Source organism: Danio rerio, chromosome 2 (genome assembly GCF_052040795.2).
Source record: "Danio rerio strain M-AB ecotype USA chromosome 2, GRCz13ab, whole genome shotgun sequence".
NCBI lineage: Eukaryota > Metazoa > Chordata > Actinopteri > Cypriniformes > Danionidae > Danio > Danio rerio.
In genome coordinates this window covers 9,323,395-9,343,183 of record NC_141022.1, presented here as the reverse complement: position 1 = coordinate 9,343,183, position 19,789 = coordinate 9,323,395, and the positions used below count along the sequence as shown (strand labels likewise).

At 39.2% G+C, this 19,789-nt stretch overlaps 1 protein-coding gene across 9 annotated transcripts in view; it reads left to right on the top strand.

Annotated features, from left to right (window-relative positions):
* Positions 1–19,789, top strand: part of miga1 (mitoguardin 1) — a 29,599-nt gene that overhangs the window by 7,605 nt on the left and 2,205 nt on the right. For 2 of the 9 annotated variants that reach the window (XM_087239286.1, NM_001006090.1), the window contains 11 exon segments: positions 56–191; positions 4,711–4,847; positions 5,854–5,974; positions 9,238–9,350; positions 11,275–11,393; positions 11,499–11,571; positions 14,944–15,030; positions 15,101–15,199; positions 15,307–15,441; positions 15,521–15,574; positions 18,573–18,689. In XM_087239286.1, the coding sequence (XP_087095412.1) occupies positions 56–191; positions 4,711–4,847; positions 5,854–5,974; positions 9,238–9,350; positions 11,275–11,393; positions 11,499–11,571; positions 14,944–15,030; positions 15,101–15,199; positions 15,307–15,441; positions 15,521–15,574; positions 18,573–18,689 (1,191 nt within the window). 9 annotated transcript variants of the gene reach the window in all.

Below are 19,789 nucleotides of genomic sequence, written 5' to 3'. Positions count from 1 at the left end.
TGTTGAGTAAAATAAGTTTCACAGTGAGAGGTTATAATGGCACGTGCTCTTTCAGGTGAGGAGCAGGCACTCCTCTAGCAGCTCTACGTGTGCTAATGGCTCCAATTGTTGGGAAGAAGCAGGAGACGCCGCTGACGTCTGTAACCTGCTCAGCCTCCCTGTCGCCACCCCAGAGAATCTCTACCTGATGGGTAAATTCAGCACGCAGCAGAACTGACACTGTCCTCATTATAAACAAGCGGCAGCCCAAGATTCAAAAAGCATTGAATTTAATTTTTAAATATCCCTGTGAATTAAAAAAAAAATTTAGGTGTTAGTATCAGTATGTTTGTCATAACGGAACACTTTTAAAAAAAATACTAATTTTACAAGTCTCTGAGTTAAACAGTTGACTTTGTCCATTTTTTTATTCCATTCAGCAGATTTCTTGTACTGACCGGGTCACTTTTAGCTTAGCTTAGCATAAAGATTTGACATCAGACTAAATAGGAAAATGACTTTTTTTTAATATATATTAAATGAAATGCTAATGGTCAAATCCGATTCTATTTATTATCACTAGCACAGATTATACAGTACATCGGTGATTTTTGTAAAACTTTCCGAATGCTCTAAAACCCCTTAAATGTTTCATATCTTTCTCAGATTAGCTTTTGGTTTTCACATCACTAACCACACGTATAGGACAAAAGTAGTGTATACAGCAAAATATATATTACAGGATTAAATATAACATGCTGCTGCATGTTAAGTACATACATATGTATTATATATGTACATATATAAATGTGCAGAATAATGAGAAACATTTAAAAATGTAAACATAACAAAATAGTTCATTTCTTGAACAGCAAATTGGAATGATTTTCCATAGAATAAAGGGCCTAAGACGTTCAGTTTACAGAAGTCAGTTCAAGCGTGCTGCTGGGCTGTCTGCTCCAGTCTTTTATACAGTATTCCAGCCTAGATTACAGGCGTAGAAATCCTTTCTCAGTAAATACACAGCAAAGTAACAATTAGTGTCTGATATACTAGAGAATGTCTGTTCTGATCTACTATATATAGAATATCTGTTAATACATAGAAAACCCTTTGAGTAAATACACAGCAAAGTTGCGATTAGTTTCTAATATACTAGACAATATCTAAAGTTTGATATACTTGAGTATATCTGTTAACACAAAGAAGAAATCCATTTGTGTTCACTCTCTAGGGAGACATATTTGAATACAAACATATCAAAGCATTTCTACTATTACATCAGAATTTGGGCAGTCTTCCAGGAGTCTTATCCTCCAAGGTCAGAGCTCCTAGTTGCCAAAGAATATATTTTGTGGAGATAACGCTCCCAGGTTTCTTCCAGTTTTCGATTGTAATAGTTGGTCAGAAGGGTCATCTGTGCCATTCCTTCCTATATGGTTAGCAGAAAATTGACCCACTTCAGTACCTCATCTTTGTCCTCTTCGTACTCTCTGTCGAAAGCGAATCTGTCGTCTTTTATGTTTCTTCTCATTGCTAATAGCTGTTTTTGTAAGCATAGGAATATCTGAAAATATAAGTAAGCTTTTGTTTCCTTTACAATTAATGTCATTAAACCGTTCAGACATTACAAAGAGCACGTTACGTAGATGCAAACAGGCCTGCTGGAACCCACAGTTTTGACACTCATTGTGTGTAAATGAAAAAATGGGTAGTCATTTAATACATATTGTGTTAAATCAATGAAAATAAGTCATCAGTTTTTGCTATCACAAACTGCTTTTGAGTGTTCTGTGTGAATAGTTTTGGAAAATATTAAGAAATGTGCCAATAATTTCATCCATTGAATAAATTGAATTGACAGCCATGTCACCCTGCAGCCCAAGACCGCTTACTCACTGAAGCTAAGCAGGGCTGAGCCTGGTCAGTACCTGGATGGGAGACCACTAGGGAACACTAGGTTGCTGTTGGAAGTGGTGTTAGTGAGGCCAGCAGGGGGCGCTCAACCTGTGGTCTGTGTGAGTCCTAATGCCCCAGTAAAAGTGAAGGGGACACTAAACTGTCAGTGAGTGGTGTCTTTCGGATGAGACGTTAAAGCGAGGTACTGACTCTCTGTGGTCATTAAAAATCCCATGGCACTTCTCGTGAAAGAGCAGGGGTGTAACCCCGGTGTCCTGGCCAATGTCCCTCTATCGGCCCTTACGATCATGGCCTCCCAATCATCCCCTTCCACCGAATTGGCTCTATCACTGTTTCTCCTCTCCACCAATAGCTGCAGGGGTGATAGCGTTCCGGCACCACGCCGGATTTCCGGCGTACTGTTCCTGCGGGGAAAAAAAAAATCAGGTTCACGGATATTGATCTGTCATTTCTCTAGATTCACAGAATTCACTCACTGCTGAAAGCGCCGGATTGGTTTTTATTAAGTGCCATTTTGTGTGCTCGTGAATCATCTTTTGAGTGTAGACGCCATGTAAATAAAAGATTAATTGTGTAATTTAGAGAGATTTATAAATTATAACGGATCTTTGTGAGATCTCTATGAACTAAGATTAGTGACGCTTTTTAGTGATAATAAGAGGAGCGTGCTTTGCACTTTCCAGGCAATAATCCATTCAGAATTTGTAAGAACTTTTCGTTTTCGGCACATATACGCTGATATGTTTTGGGAATGACATCTGCATATTTACGCTGGGTTTATTCTCGAAATAACGGTGAAGCAATAGACGGGACAAAAATATATTTACCCCTTCTCCTTAAACAACTTAGTGTTTCTATGAAATAGTTCAGTTTTGTATGTAGCCTAATGGCAAAGTGTTTATATTTAGTTTCGTTTTTTATTCAGCTTATTTAGAAAAACGTTTGAAGCATTTTAAAAATAAGTTTTTTTTAACGAACAGCGCCCAGCGGAAGACCATCATTGTCTGTTTGATCAGTTTGCCTTCTCAGATCATCACGACTTGCCTAAAATAAAACATATAAAACAGTTCAAGTATAAAACAATGGTAGCTTAAACGTTAAAGAATGTGTGCTATTAGGCGCATAGTTTGCTTATAAAAAGCTTGCAGGACATCGCGGCGCCAGAGCAATCACTTGCATTTTTTCAGTGGGAGCAATTTAAAGTTATCCGTCATTTTTGCTCACAAAGTACGAGTAATACATCAAAAAACGTTACAGCGTTTTTATAAAATAAAGAAAACCAAAACTATGCGCTTTCTGTCGTCTGGTTTTTGAACAGGAGCACTTAACAAAATGAAGCAAAATGTATATGCCTCACAGACATAATAAATATATTTATAGAAAGCTTTAAATTATTACTTAACGAAATAAAACAAATCGAAAACAAAAAAACTCATTCATGTAATCCGTAAAGATGAATTTCTAAAGGCGAGTCCAAGAGGAGATTGCCAGTCAGGATCTTTGCGACACTGACTCAGAATAAGTTTATTAATAAATAATTAAGATATGTCATTACTCTTCCCTCGACACATTCATTATTATTTGTTTTTGCCGGTGCTTGGGGCGAGTTTTAGCTTATTGTGTGCGCTTGAACGCGGATTCACAGTGGCAGTTTTAACATGGAGTGACACGACATCTGACGTACAGATGACACTGGCACATGCCACTGAGTGTAGTGACACTTCCGGTGGCACGTCCGGTTTTCCACTGTCATGTGTCACTCGCTAGTGGCATGTGTAGCGACCTGTGTCACTCAGAGTGTCGCGCTGCATGTCACTGCAGAGACATCAACACCCTGAGAAGCTTATGACATTAATTAACACGAGCAAAACTATATTTAATCATTACGCGACTTTTAACCTAATTTAACGCGTCGCAAGTTAGTTTATTTGCTGAGCTACTCCACGATGTTTTAATTTAAACGCATTTATTTTATGTATTCGTAGTCATACTTCCGTACGTAATATAGTCATTTGACAGTACATGTCAGTCAAATTTATTGTGGCATGCTTATGTATGGGAGGGGTTACACTTATCTGTTGTACTGTATATTATTGCATCCTGGCAGTTCCTTTGTTCCCTACAATATGGACTTCTCTATGTTTTTAATTCATTCATTTATTTTATTATTTAACTTATTTTCATTTTAAGGTATTTTAAATAATATCCTTTAAAAAGTTATAATAAAATGCATGTTGAAAACTCATAACATATATGCATGTAAGATAACAGGTGTCATTTGCCTAATGATTTTTAAATATTAAAGCAAAGAGACTTATAAGATTAATGTGCTTATAACGTGCTTATACTGACACCTACTGGCACATGTCACAAGATCACTGACACTGGCATGTGTCACTGACATTACTGGCATGTCTAAAAAGAGCCACTTGACAATAATGATGATCAGGGTTACACATAGGCTGTTAATATATTTGGGCCCAGGGGCCCACAAGTTATGTGTTAAAAGTGCGTTGCATACATAGTACCCCTACCCCTACTCACCTCAGGGGCAAGGAAAAAAAGTTCAGGCTCAGGAATTTTTTCCACTATCAGCCCTGTAGCTGGTGTGTGGTAAGCGCACTGGCACCGTTGTCCTGTGGCAGCTGTTGCATCATTCAAGTGGATGCTGCACACTGGTGGTGGTGTGGAGAGACCCCCCCTCATGATTGTGAAGCGCTTTGGGTGTATGGCCATACACAATAAATGCACTTTATAAATACACATTACATTACAAATGTCTGATGTGTGGACGCATGTAATCTTTCACAGGAATGGAGTTGTTCGAGGAAGCCTTGCGGCGATGGGAGCAGGCATTAACGTTCCGCAGCAGACAAGCAGAAGACGAGGGTAGCTGCGTATCCGTGAAGCTTGGAGCTGGAGACGCCATTGCAGAGGAAAGCATGGAGGTATCAAAGACTATAGAGTACACAAGATGCGTCATCTGTATAGTTTTGATTGGGGAAAAGTATAACAGGCAATATGACAAATGAAACCTGGCCTACTAGTACAGGAGCCAATCAATGATTGCTATAGACTGACGATTCTCTGGGGGAGGGGCTTTGACCAGATATGAGTTTCTACAGGTTTTGTGCGATTCGAACGTTTAGAAATGAAAGTAAAGAGGCAGTTGATGTATAATGTAATTGGTGATTATTAATATTAAGTTTAATCGTAAGCTTGGCAAGCAGTTTTGGAGAATTTGATGTTTTCCCATTCAAACAGAATGTTCGAGTATACTGGCCAAGAGGCATTTCAAAGATGGCCGCCAAGTGAAATGACTTGCCTTAGAAGGACTTTGGTGTTATTCAGCAGCCATTTTAGTCCTCAGAAGTGTTATTCCAGTATAATTAGAATTTTATTTAAAGTTTAAGGTTTAAGGTTTTAAAGGTTAAGGTTTTGTTGGGTTTTTTTGGTCTCTTTTTAACATCTTTATTAGTTTTTAATCCACTTTATATATATATATATATATATATATATATATATATATATATATATATATATATATATATATATATATATATATATATATATACTGCTACAGTAGCTGTAATAAAATATTTTCAGTAGCAATTTGTTTTCTGTGAATGTGTACAATGACTGCTTCTTTAGTCGCTGAAGGTAAATAACTACAAGCATGATAATGTAAAGCAAACATTACAACTGTTGCTGCTACAAGGCAGTGTGACCATGATTATGGTGATCATTTAAAATATAATTTATTTAATGATGTACTGATGTATTCATTTATTTTTCTACACTATTTTCCCATATTTTTGCATTTAGATTAATAAACTATTTTAATAGGTAACACTAATAATGTCAATTATTAATGCTGGTCTGTGTCTGGTCAAGCTAACAATGCTAATGTTCATTAAAAGGAATATGCTTGTGGTTATTTTTATTGTCTATTAGGACATCATCAGTGCAGATTTCATCCAAAAGCTGGAGTCTCTGCTACAAAGAGCCTATCGCCTCCAGGAGGAGTTTGAAGGATCGCTGGGAGTGACAGACCCTACTACACATCCTACTAATGGTGAGAGTCAAACATATAGTCTTATGGGCTCTATAAATTAGTTTTTATTGATTCTTATTACATGGCTGACTGGAATACTTTATTGTAATTGGTCAGTGGTGAAATTCCATGGTATGTTATTTCAAGGTGACAACCGTTGAATAACACAGGTTCATCCGGGCACTTTCAAAGCATCTTGACCGTTAGTAAAAATGTTCAGATCTATATCAAAGATTATAGAATTTACAGAATGTCACTCTTATAGTTTTTAAATGGTGAAAAGTGTAACGGTCAATATGGAGAATGAAATCCAGCCTACTAGTACAGGAGCCAATCAGCAGTCACTATAGGCTGACTTTGTCCAGGGGAGAAGCTTGGATCAGACAGGTTCTTTTTAGGACAGTTTGGTGGTCAACAAACACACTGAAATCTCAACGAATACTTGCTTCACAGACATTAGAAAAATATTCAATTAAAGCTTGAAATCTCTACTTTTGAATGAACCAAGTGCATATGAAAACAAAAGTTTTTTTGATTTTGTAATCTGTATAAAATGAACGCGAGGTTCACTCCGTCCTGTCAACGCACATCACATGACAGCAACTACTTAAACGCCCACAAACTTTTAAACAAATAGTCACTGTCATTTCTAGAGAGCAGCGCAATCTGACAGTCATTATTCAGAGGATGATCATGTGTAGAACTGCCGTGAATGAGGTTGGTGTTGTGATCTCGTTCCTTTCAAGTGCGCATTAGCTTGGGCAACCAGAAAATGCCCTTTTCTTTTTTTTTTTATTCGAATGTTTAAAACAAAACTGAAGAGACAGTTGTTGTTTCATTTTATTGGTGATTCCAAATATGTAAAGTTATCATAAGCTTGGAGAATTTGATGTTTTTCCCATTCAAACAGAATGTCTGAGCAAACTGCTCAAGAGGTGTTTCAAGGATGGCTGCCAAGTGAAATGACTTGCCTTAAAGGGTCTTTGTCTATATGTAAGCTTGTCTTTCTTGCTGCTGTTTTTGACTGTTTGGCGCCATCTTCTGACTTACTAATATGTAGGTTAGGGTATTTTTTTTTGTATTTTTGTTTTGTGGTAAAAAGCCACGTAAAGAGCATGATAAAGTACATTAGTTAATTTGTTTTAGCAGAATAAAGGCTTTCAATCTTATATACAACCCTCTGCAGTTGACGCCATCTAAGTCAGTGGTCCCCAAACTTTATATGACCCGGGCAACCATCAACCATTTTCTCAGAGGATGACAAGCTGACAGCATTGCTGACACTCTGATGCAAGTCTTATTTATGGAGGAAATTACAAAGCACTTCAGTGTTTGGGTGTTCTGTGTTTGTCTGAGATAATTAAGTCTATTGAAACGTGTATATTCTATACGGTCAGTTCTTGTCATGTGACTCGCAGTGCACTCCTGGCATTCATTCAGGTGTGTGCATCTAGAAGGCGTGAGCACGTTAACACCTCTTGAGCGCGCAAGTCGCGCACCTCCATTGGAAATAACGTAAACTCCAGAAAAGATGCGATATGGAAATGGCCACTAAAAGGCATTTGCAATCGTCGGTAGTTGACCTTCTTGCACGGACATGGTCAGGGCCGGAGTAGGACTCCTTTTCAGCCCTGGAGTTTAAGCATTAGACCGGCCCACCTCAGTTCACGACTTACTATATTAAAATAAAGTGATTTCCAATTCAGTTTCTAATTACAGTATGACGTCTTTTTCAAGAAAACAGTTGCTTAAAACTTCATGTGTTCAACAACCTTACAGTTTTATATGTCTTAACAATAAAAATGAAAAGAAAAGAAAAAACTCAGGTAAGGATCGAACACGGATCGACAACGTCGTAATGCAACGTGCTGACCACTGGACCACATTGGCATTGATATACTTGAGTGGCCGGAATGATAGTTATATCATCATTACCCTGCAGGCTGCATTTTGCTATTGGGGCTGCGAGACAATAAATAAAAAGAGCGGAGCTGCAGCAAAATAATGAATAAAAAGAGTGAGGCTATTTTCAAATAAATAAATAAATGAAAAAAAAGTGTGATTGCTGAGAGTGCAAGCAGCTAGAAACACCGGCCCTCACGGCCAAAAAAACAGACCGGCCCACCAGGAACTCTCCCGGTCCTCCCAATTGGCCAATCCGGGCCTGGACACGGTGGATTCACCTGATTGGTTGACAAATGGGTTGCGGATCTATTCCTCGGCAGTTGGCAGTTCCTTCACTGGGCCTTTTCCCTTTAGCAAAGAAACTTTCCAAAGACGTCTGTTTCTCACTCATTTCGCTGCTTGTGGATTAAATTTGGGTGCTCAAGTGACGGAAATGTAAGCGAGAGATTACGAGACTTAAAAGATTTTTTAAAATAAAAGCTTGTTCAGATTTAGATAATAAATGAAATGCGGCCTAGTGGTTGATGACCACTAATCTAAGTGACTAATAATGTGGAGATTAGTGTATGCTCCATTTAACCACTTTCCTTTCTGTCAGCTTTGGCTTTAAATAAAGAATAAAATATTATGGCTCAAAACAATGTTTTGAGTCTAATTTTTACATTTTGAGGCAAGTAGCCTTGTAATAAGCGGTAAAAAAGTACTTTCAGTTGGTTGTATTACCAGAATAAAGCCCTTTAGTCTTATACAACATATCTTAGATAAGCGTTGGACTTTATTCTGCAAAAACAACCACCTGCATGTACAGTTCTTTTGGCAATAATTATTTCGAAACACAAAATAAGTGAAAAAAGTTAAAAAGGCTTTCTTGACATGTTTATATTATTAAAAACAGTACATGTGCACCTACAAGCTTTGCCAAAGTTGCCTTAATCAATCATGATAAAATACAAGTGAGTCTGGAGTTATTTGAACACTGATTATCGTGTCACATGACACAATTAAGTAACTTATTAGTTCTCTATCAAAAAAGAACCTATCATTATATGTAAAAGTGTGCACATCCTGCTTTGTTTTGATGGCTTAAGTACTGCATATTACTGAGGCTCATCTCGTGTTCTCAGTCTAAAAAAAGAAGCTGGCCTCAGTCCAAAGTGTTTTCATGAGAAGTGTTTACGGTACTGTACCTTCAACAACCTCCCCACCATTCAAAGCATCCTGTGCCAACCTGTAGACAGGCTTAACCTTCACGTTTCTCCTTTAATGCCATTGAATTTTGCCACGTGACTTTGTTTTTAATGCTCTCTGCAGTTTTGGAATCGGACCAGTTTGCTCAGCCATGTAAGAAAAAAGTGCACTTAAGTCTAATCTTCCCTTAGTTCTTCTGGCAGACAAGCACATGGATCTTTCCGTGCGGGAGGAATTGGAGGACACCTGTCTCAGAGATTCAATCAGCATCGCCTCGACAGATTCCTTCGTGTCTGCTGCAGAGGTGAGAGGGATGTCTTTGTGCCAGTCTAACCTCCCTAACAGGACACGGTACATCAGGGGTGCCCAATCCTGTTCCTGGAGATCTACCTTCCTGCAGAGTTCAGCTGCAACCTTGATCAAATGCACATGTCTTTAATTCCTAAGCGCTCCTTCAGATCCTACTTAAGCCGTGATCACACTGCACTTTTCTCCCAATAGACTTTCATTCATATGCACGTGAATGTGACCTAAAAAGCAAGCGTGTGTGACAAGTTTCGCAGTTCGCTGTCGCAAAATTCAAGCTTGATAAACTCTGACCTGCGAAATCACATTACATGACTGCGTGAGACCAATTGAAGATCAAAACATGTTCCTCTAGACAGGAATTTAAAATATGGACCAATCACTTGCTTTTTAGGGTGTACTCACACTATGCCATCTGTACCGCGCCCAGGCCCGTTTCCCGGATCATTTGAGAAGTGTGAGTTCGCTGAATTGGGCTCAAGCACGGTTCACTTGGCCAGCCCTGGCCTGGTTGAAAGAGGTGAGCGCGGTTCACTTGGGCTTTGCGCGCGTTTTGCACTCACATACGAGCGTACCGCGCCAAACCCCGAAACTGAAAGCGAGACGTGACTTTTAAGGGACTGTTTCATATAGATTTATTAATCAATCTTACTGTTCAAAGAACGCAAACTGCCGTAGTTTATTAAAGACGCAAACCCCTCACTGCACGACAGCTGTGCACCTTCAACAAACCTCCTCATTCCTGCAGCACGAGGGCTTTAGGATTGTTTATGAGCGCCAAAAGTGGCGGATCTGTTAGCGAAATATCTGACTGCGTGTCACCGCATCCCTATGGACTGTTTGGCAAAATATTTGACTGCATGTCACTGCATAACAAACAACTGAAACGATATAACTAGAGAAATCTCCATTGTGCTGAGCGAGAGCGCTCAATGAAGTGAACAGCGCAGCATCGATGACGTAAGCGCGCCCAGGCCGGATTGTAGTGTGAGTGTGGGCTGTCGGGGGAGACGGGAGGGGGGACAAGCGTGCTTTGGCCCGGTTCGAGGCAACTGTACATAGTGCGAGTACGGCCTTAAACGTTTAATCACCTTGTAATGTGTGTCTATATAGTGCATTTATTGTGTATGGCCATACACCCAAAGCGATTCACAATCATGAGGGCGGTCTCTCCACACCACCACCAGTGTGCAGCATCCACTTGGATGATGCGACAGCAGCCACAGGACAACGATTGAACTTCAAAAATTGAAGTTCCTGTTTCGAAACTTACAGATAGATGGCTAATTTGTATGTCATTGATATGTTCAGTGCTAAGGTAAATAAACACTTTTGGCACTTTTTTCGAGTCTTTTCATTAGTTTTGTTTTTCCTGTAAATAATTCAAAAAATACCGTACCATGCCATTCATACCGAGGTATTATCGTACCGTGAAATTCTGATACCGTTATATCTCTAATTTCTGTTATTGTTAATAATCTAAATATCGTGATTGAAAGTCATTGTCGCTTTTTAAAAAAGGAATCTCAACCGATCTGAATATACATAGATCTGAAACAATTTTGGATAATGAAAATATAGTGAACTTCCCTACTGAAACTGCTTGTGATTTGTCCATTTCTGTGAGTCGCACACAGATAGTGAATTCAATATTTGCTCTTTCTGTGAGAAAATGCTGTTATGTTAAAGTGCTACTGTGGGTTCAATTGCATCTCCTGATTATACTACTCAGTGCTGCTTAACTGTTGATTGTCTTTGAGACTTGATATTTTTTCCAATACTTGGTTGCAGCAGGAAGGGCAGCCTTTGTATAAAACATATTTCACCTATTGCGGGTTATCTTCAGAACATAACTCCTGCGATAAACAAGGGACCACTATATATCAGAAATCAAATCTTTTCAATTTTGCCATCTGTTCCAGTTATCTGAGCACAGAGAGATGAGGAGTGGTCATGCGCTGGGGTCACTGTGTCCTCACCCCTTCTATGAGGATGCCCTGCAGATGGCTGAAGAGGGAAAGATCTCCTGTCGAGTGCTACGGTGAGTTCAGTAGCTCAACGATGAGGTATATTAATCAGTGTGCAGATGAATAGCCAAGTAACTGCTGGGTGCCCTCATTGTAATAGCCTTTTCTTTTAAAATCAGAACAGAAATGCTTGAATGTCTTGGAGACGCCGATTTCCTGGCGAAGCTGCACTGTGTACGGCAGGCATGTCAGGTAAAATATTCTTTGGCCTGTTTATAATGTTACTAGGCAACTGTTTTGATAAAAAAACTGAACATTTGAAAGCTGGGTTTATTTAAGTGTTCATTAAACCAAAATTTAAAATATGTCATTAATTACTCACCCTCATATCATTTCAAAGTGTTTCATTCATCTTTGGAGCACAATGTAAGTTAATTTAGATGAAATCCAATGAGCTCTTTCGTCCTTCATTAAGCCTAGTTCACACTACAGGATTTTAAACATCAGCAGATCGCTGTGCTTGTGTCTTTTGATCTCTGTGGTGTTCACACTACGCAACACTCCGTGAACGATCCACAAGAGGGGGGTCACACACTACACGATCTGACAACATCTCATTCCCCATCAGCTCATTCAAGCTACCAAACCACAGCCAATGAAAATTTGAGGGAGGAGTCGTCAGAAAAAAGCTGAACACTATTGGCTGCTTGTGTGCTGATTACATCACTGACAGCTTTTCAAGCTTTGGAGAAAGCATTTAAAAACATCGTCAAATCAGCTGATTTATCAGCGGATTAATCACTCATCTGCAAAGTTTGAGTGGATAGATACACAGAGTTTTTAATTTTTGTAATTTTATAACTCTTTGAAATAAAACTAACATATTTATAACACCCTGCCGCTTTCTAACTGTCAGTGTATTTCTTTCTGACATTGTTATTTTTTTTATTACAAAACAGTAAAGAACTGAGCATTTCTGCCTTAAATTACCATATTGGTTAAAATGACTGCATGCATGTCTGATACTTTTCACTGTGACTTTAAATATGTGTGCATTTTCTTGCCTGGCAACTTCCTGCTAACATAAACAAAACTTTCTGATGGCAAAAACATCAATTTACTTCAGATATCTTTCAAAACAGCATATTCTGTGCTGTGAAATAGCTCCTGTTTGAAAGTGAAAATGAAAGCCAAGCCTTTAAGTGTTTTAGTATCTTAACTACATATTTATAGGCTGTATTACCAAAAAAAGATTATATTTTTAGGGTAATGGTGTCATTAAATATGATGCCAGACATTCAAAGCTTAATTTTAATATCTCAATAATAGCTTTGAATGTAAATATGTTGTGACAATATGGCGTTTCATATGAGAACGATCAGAATGAGCAGTATGGTAATTCTAATAGTTACAGAATTCTAGTTCCACTGTTAATATATCCTACTCTCATGTCTGTGCTAACGCAGAATGAAGCGAGTGCACTGATGCCCATTCTGACCAATCACAGATGTTTCTGCTGAGCTCCTGAACACACAGCCATTCAGCTCATGCTGAAATGCTCTCTCATTGGCTGTAGCTCGTCACTACATCTGACCACACGTGGGGTTGAGTCGGCCGACTGCTGTGGAATATTTAGCATGCTGAATGTTGGATTTCCGTCTGAGAGGTGTCGGCGACGCGTCAGCGAGCCTCGTTGATGCGTTGCTCAGTAGTTCACACATAAAGAGCGGCCCGCAGATTTCTTCCCGATCACAACCCGATCTGTCGGCGAGCTCGTTAACTTCCAAATCAGCCTCAAATCAGGCTTAAAATCCTCTAGTGTGAACTAGGCATTAGACAGCATTGAGCATTGAGACATTCAGAAAAAACTCCTGAAAAAGGACCAAAAACAACGTCAAAACTTTCCGAGGGATTTCAGTTGTCCAACTCTAATCATGGGAAGCTCCATGAACATTTTTATGTGGCAAAAAGAACTGTAAACATGACTTTGTTTACCTGTATCTTCTCTACTGCATCAGGTTAGGGGGCACATTTAATACAGGCAATATGACCTGTAGTTAACACATCTTAAACTGACTCAGGGGACAAAGGCAAACAAGATTGTTTTTGAAGTTTCTCTGCACACAGAATTGATCGTGGAGCTTCGTTAACGTAATGCGAAGGCCAAAGCCGTGCAGAGACCTTTCAAGTTTGGAGGTGCATGTACTCAGTGATGCCCCGGGGGTGGGTGGTTTTTTTGATTGACGATCTCGAACTAAAGAGAGGGGGGTGGTTTTGAAGGGATGGTCGTGAACTGCAGAGCGGGGGGCTGGGCGGTTGTTGACAATCATAAACAGAAGTTGGGGGGGGGGCGGTCGCTAACTGAAAGGGGGTGGGGGTTTGTGGTCGACGATCTCGAACTCAAGAGCGGGACAAAAAATGGACACTTTCATTCATTTTCGAGGGGAAAAAAACATCCACTTCCAGTGGTACTTCTGACTAAGCCAGTACTAGTTTAATGAATTTTTGGCCAAAGGATTACCCTTCAGGATACCCACAACAGGCGCTAAGTCATAATCACAACCCTACTAGAGCAAACTCCTGATTGGTTAACACACCGCAAATGTCCACAAAATTTTCGATTTTTCAACTCATTCGATCTTTGCATTGTCTTAACGTGTAAGTTGCTTGTTGGAAAGCTGGAATTAGAAAACTATCACCTTTTTTTTTTTTTTTTTTTTTGATCGAGATCCTTATTGTCTAATCTATAGATGTCCAAGGTTGGCCCATGGTATTTTGTTTTTATTTGGCACGCCATCCCATCTAAAAAGAGAGGGAGAATGTTGGTGGTTGGGGCAAACCCTACTGAACAATCCAGCTTAAACCAGCCTAGGCTGGTTGGCTGGTTGACCAGACTGGTTTTAGAGGGGTTTTGGCCATTTCCAGGCTGATCTTAGCTGTTCAGACTGGGAGATGACCAGCTAAAACCAGCTTGGCCAGCCTAGCCAAAACCAGCTATGTCCAGCTTAAACTAGGCTGGTCAAGCTGGTTTTAGCTGGTCATTTTCCAGCCTGACCAGCTAAGACCAGGCTGGAAGCCAGCCTGGAAATGGCCAAAACCCCTCTAAAACCAGACTGGTCAACCAGCTAAAACCAGCCAACCAACCTAGGTTGGTTTAAGCTGGATTTTTCAGCAGGGAAGACCTTTGACAGAAATCGTCGATTTGGAATTTAAATTTAACGTAATCTTTTTTTGATTATTATTATTATTTTTTATTTTTTGCTGAGCTGCATTTAATTTAAATGTAAATGATTTCAAGTTTACTAGTTTTTAAATATTACTTAATAAATGAGTAAATTCCCCTTGGCAAATTTAATGTAATACGGTTTGGTGTGTATTCAGCTCACAGCCTTCAATCAACTTTGGTTTTTTGACCCTTTATAGGAAAAAGTTTTGGTAACTAAAAGTTTAGCTAAGCTAAAAGTGCTTCCTTCAGACCCTGAATGGATTCAAAAATGGTAAAACTTGACTGTTTACATGTAGGGAAGTTGTAAATTAGCTTGTTCCTTTAACGTGCATACCTGTGGTGCTGGTTGGTAAGATTTGCAGATATACTTTTAAAGTGTACTTTGTATTTTAATTCAGGTCATCTTGTGTGAAAGGGCAACTAGAGCATTTCTGGCTGACACAGGGAAGAGGATATTGTCTGCAATAATTGCTAAAGCAAGAAAGGTAAGTCTCATTTCTTTCTTCCCTAATGGTCACATTTGAACAGTCCCCAATGGCTGCTTGTGTTTTGCAGAGTCCAAAGAGATTCGAGGAGGTGTTCGAAGAAATGATCTCCTTTTTGGAGCATACAGACCACTGGGAGAACACAGAAAATGAGCTTTCCTCAAGAGGGGTAAGAGATCTCATTATAGATATGAAATAATTTAAGAAAATCACTCCCTGAAATCTAAATGTAACCACCTAATTATGTTGTTTAAAGTGTAATCTTTTTATCTTTAGGTTAAACATATGAACTTCTATGATGTTGTTCTTGACTTCATCCTTATGGACTCATTCGAGGATCTAGAGAATCCACCTTTATCGATCCAAACTGTGGTCAACAATCGCTGGCTCAGCAACTCCTTCAAAGAGACGGTGTGTGTGCAGGATCTCTAGCATTTAAATATCATTTAAATTGACCATTTATCAGCAAGGCTTTGTTTCTCTTATGTAGGCAGTTGCATCAAGTTGTTGGTCTGTTCTGAAGCAGAAGAGACAGCATATGAAGGTACTGTTGGAAATGCACATATCTTGACTGGTACAAGCTGGAATAGTTTAATCGTTTCAAATGATCAAACTTGAACAATTGTATATACACTAAAACAAGTTGTACATTTTTTTTTTGTCGGAAATAATTAAGACTTATTTTAAAGGAATTTTAGCCGCACCATGCTAGCAAAACATTGTCATACTAAATAAGAAAGACACTTCAAACTAAATATGTTTGTGTGCTGGAAAACACACTGATCAAAATTAGAGAACACCAATGATTGTTGGAACAGTTCTCTATCCACACTACATGCCAAGTAGGGAATTCTGCAGCCCACAGACCTCCAAGTGGGAGGGATTAGACTGCAAGTAGTTTGGGTGACCTCGAAGTGGAAGGGACTTATGCCACAAGTAGGCTGGATTCAGGGTTGGTGTAGGTGTTGTAGATATTAGTAAAACACAACAAGTTACTGTGAGGTTTAGTTTTGGTAGGTGTAGATGTTAATAAAACACAACAGGTTACTGTGAGGTTGGATTTTGGGTTGTGGTAGGTGTAGTAGACATTAATAAAACACAACAGGTTACTGTGAGATTGGGTTTAAGGTAGGTATAGTAGACAGAACAGGTTACTGTGAGGTTGGGTTTAGGTGCAATAAACAAAACAATACAGGTTACTGTGAGGTTGGGTTTAGAGTTGGTAAGATGCAGTAGAGACAAAACACAACAGGTTACTGTGACTTTGGGGTTGGTGTAGGGGTATTAGATGTCAATAAAACACAAGAGGTTTTTACGAGGTTGGGTTTGGGTTTAGGGGTTGGTGTAAGATACAGTAGAGGCAAAACACAGGTTACTGTGAGGTTGTGTTTTGGGTTGGTGTAAGATGCTGTAGTGGCAAAACTAAACAGGTTACTGTGACATTGGGTTTAGGGTTGGTGTAGGGGTAGTAGGTAAAAATAAAAGGTTACTGTGGGATTGGGTTTCGGGTTGTTGTAGGTGTAGTAGATGTCAATAAAACACAAGAGGTTTTTACTAGGTTGGGTTTGGGTTTAGGGGTTGGTGTTGGTGTAATGGATCATTAATAAAACACAACAGGTTACTGTGCAATTGGATTAAGGGTTGGTGTAGGTGTAGTATACATTATTAAAACACAACAGGTTACTGTAAAATAGGGTTTAGGGTTGGTGTAGGTGTAGTAGACATAAATAAAACACAACAGGTTACTGTGAGATTGGGTTTAGGGTTGGTGTAGGTGTAGTAGACAATAATAAAATAGGTTACTGTGAGATTGGGTATAGGATTAGTCTAGGTGTAGTAGACAAAACACAACAGGTTACTATGAGATTGGGTTTAGAGATGGTGTAGGTGTAGTAGACAAAACACAACAGGTTACTGTGAGGTTTGGTTTACAGATGATGTAGGTGTAGTAGACAAAACACAACAGGTTACTGTGAGGTTTGGTTTACAGATGATGTAGGTGTAGTAGACAAAACACAACAGGTTACTGTGAGGTTTGGTTTACAGATGATGTAGGTGTAGTAGACAAAACACAACAGGTTACTGTGAGGTTTGGTTTACAGATGATGTAGGTGTAGTAGACAAAACACAACAGGTTACTGTGAGGTTTGGTTTAGAGATGATGTAGGTGTAGTAGACAAAACACAACAGGTTACTGTTAGGTTTGGTTTAGAGATGGTGTAGTAGACAAAACACAACAGGTTACTGTGAGGTTGGGTTTAGAGATGGTGTAGTAGACAAAACACAACAGGTTACTGTGAGGTTTGGTTTAGAGATGATGTAGGTGTAGTAGACAAAACACAACAGGTTACTGTGAGGTTTGGTTTAGTGATGGTGTAGGTGTAGTAGACAAAACACAACAGGTTACTGTGAGGTTTGGTTTAGGGTTGAGTAGGTGTAGTAAACATTAATAAAACACAAGGTTTTTGCGAGATTGGGTTTAGAGTTGATGTTGGCTCAGACCTCTGTTTATACCCTTCTTCAACTTGCCTCTCAGCAATCCTTTTATCCTGTTCAGCTCTGAAATGGCATGCAGTTCCAGTTGCAGCATTGAACTGATATACCATTGAGATTAGCCTGACCTATCCTAAGACTGAGAGATAGATAGGGTTTGTCAGATAATTCAATTACCACCAGATGCTAGATTAACATCAGTAATTCACACAGGGCGTTGGCGTTAACGCTTGAAGGACAACAGCCAATCACATCAAGCTTGGACCACAACATAAAAGCACAGGATGGACCCATTTCACATTTCCAGGATTCTCAGCAGCAGTTGTTGTCGTAGTTGTGTAAACTTAGAACACAGTGAATGGTAGAGTATCATAAACTCAACGGTGTTATCAAGAAAAAGGACTAAATTTGAGATTTGAGCAGCCAGAAGAGAGAACGTCACATTTAATGTCTGACCCCCTTCATGATTCTGCTTTACAAACATCAGATGATGTAATACAAAGTAAACTTTATAAATGTACATGTTTTTTTAATCTAAATATTAAAAACTTTCAAAGTTTTTTTTCATGCTGAAGACTGTTAGATTGATCAAAGCACTGGGTGATTACCATTATATTGCGCGTTTCCTCCATTTTGATATATCACTATTCTCTGGTGTTGCACAAACATGATTGGCTAGTGACAACACTTGTATTGCATTAAGAAATCTGATTGGCTGATATCTGTGTTGACCTAATATGATTCAACAGATCCGCAATTCGGTACAGCAAGTCACTCAATTGAAAGTTAAAGGGAAGCGCAAACGCTGATGCCCTGTGTAAATGAGGGGTACCAGAGGTATCTGGAAGAGTTCTCTAATTTTGATAAGTGTTGTTTTTTTTGTTACATTTTTTATACTGTGCTTCAGAATGAGTTACTCATGAAATATGCTTACAGATCTGCACATTTAATTTTAGGATAAATACAAATATTACTAAGTGACATTTTGAAAATGTGTTCTGTAATTTTCATCTCCACTCTGTATAGTAATATTTGATGTGTGTGCACAGGTCCAAGATGGCTTTATTGCACATTTCTATGCAGTGTGTGAGCACATAAGTCCTGTCTTGGCCTGGGGGTTTCTAGGCCCTAAATGTACTCTGCAAGATTTCTGCTGCTTCTTCAAGGTAAGGCATAATTTGGTGTAACCTTTAAGTAAGTTCAACAAATATTAACTGCCTGATTTTTGGACTGTGCAAGAACGTATTTGTGGACAGTATCACTTTAGATCTAAAGTTTAAAGAAAAACTTCACCTTAAAATAAAAATTCTGTTATTAATTACCCTCATGTTGTTCCAATCCCGAGACCTTAGTTTATGTTTGCACAGTTAATTTATAAACTACTTTCAAGAGGCTTACAAGCTTATGATTGATCACGGTTGGTCCCGCATATTGCGTCAATCAGATTAATACTGACGCGCTACAAATAACCGGAGTTTTGTACTTCAGTCATCTTCGTCTTGAAGAATCTCCCCTACTCCTCTCCTGTTAGGGTGGCACAGCAGCCTAGTGGTTAGCACTGTTCCCTTACAGCAAGAACACCACTGGTTTGAGCCCTTATCGAGCCAGTCACCGTTTTTTCCTGGTTTCCTCCCACCGTCCAAAGACATACATAAGTAAATCGACTAATCCAAACTAGCATCTTAGGACAAACTCTTAGCCAACTAAATCTCAGCTATTCCTAACACAATCACAAGCAGGGGAGTTCTCGAGACCTACCTGAGCTCATACTCCCTTCAAACGGGAGGGAGCCTCAAGCTCGAGAATATTCTGAGCTCAGGGCTCTCTCCCAGGACAGCATGCCAAACACGCTTTATTATCAATTAATCAGCTAAGAGTGAACTTTTGAAGGAACACAAATTGAGATACTTTTGATGAAGTCTGAGAGCTTATTCATGCTTCATAGATGGCAACGGTCCAGAGATGTTTAAAGTAAAGGTCTTTCTAAGGAGACAATAAATGTTCTGTATCAGACCAAACCAGACGCAAGTCCGACTGCACACAATCGCCACATGATGACCACAAACTGCTATTTTCAAGAATAACTATGTTGCTAAACTACTGTTAGAATTATTCTCTATTACTGGTTGTCTGTGTATGCAAGACATTGCCACTATTGCCTGACTACCATATCATCTAGCTATAAGCGGAGGACTGGCATCTACTGATTATTTCAAGAGTTCTCACTCGGGTAATGCTTGACTGTGATAGCAGGTTTGGCATGCTG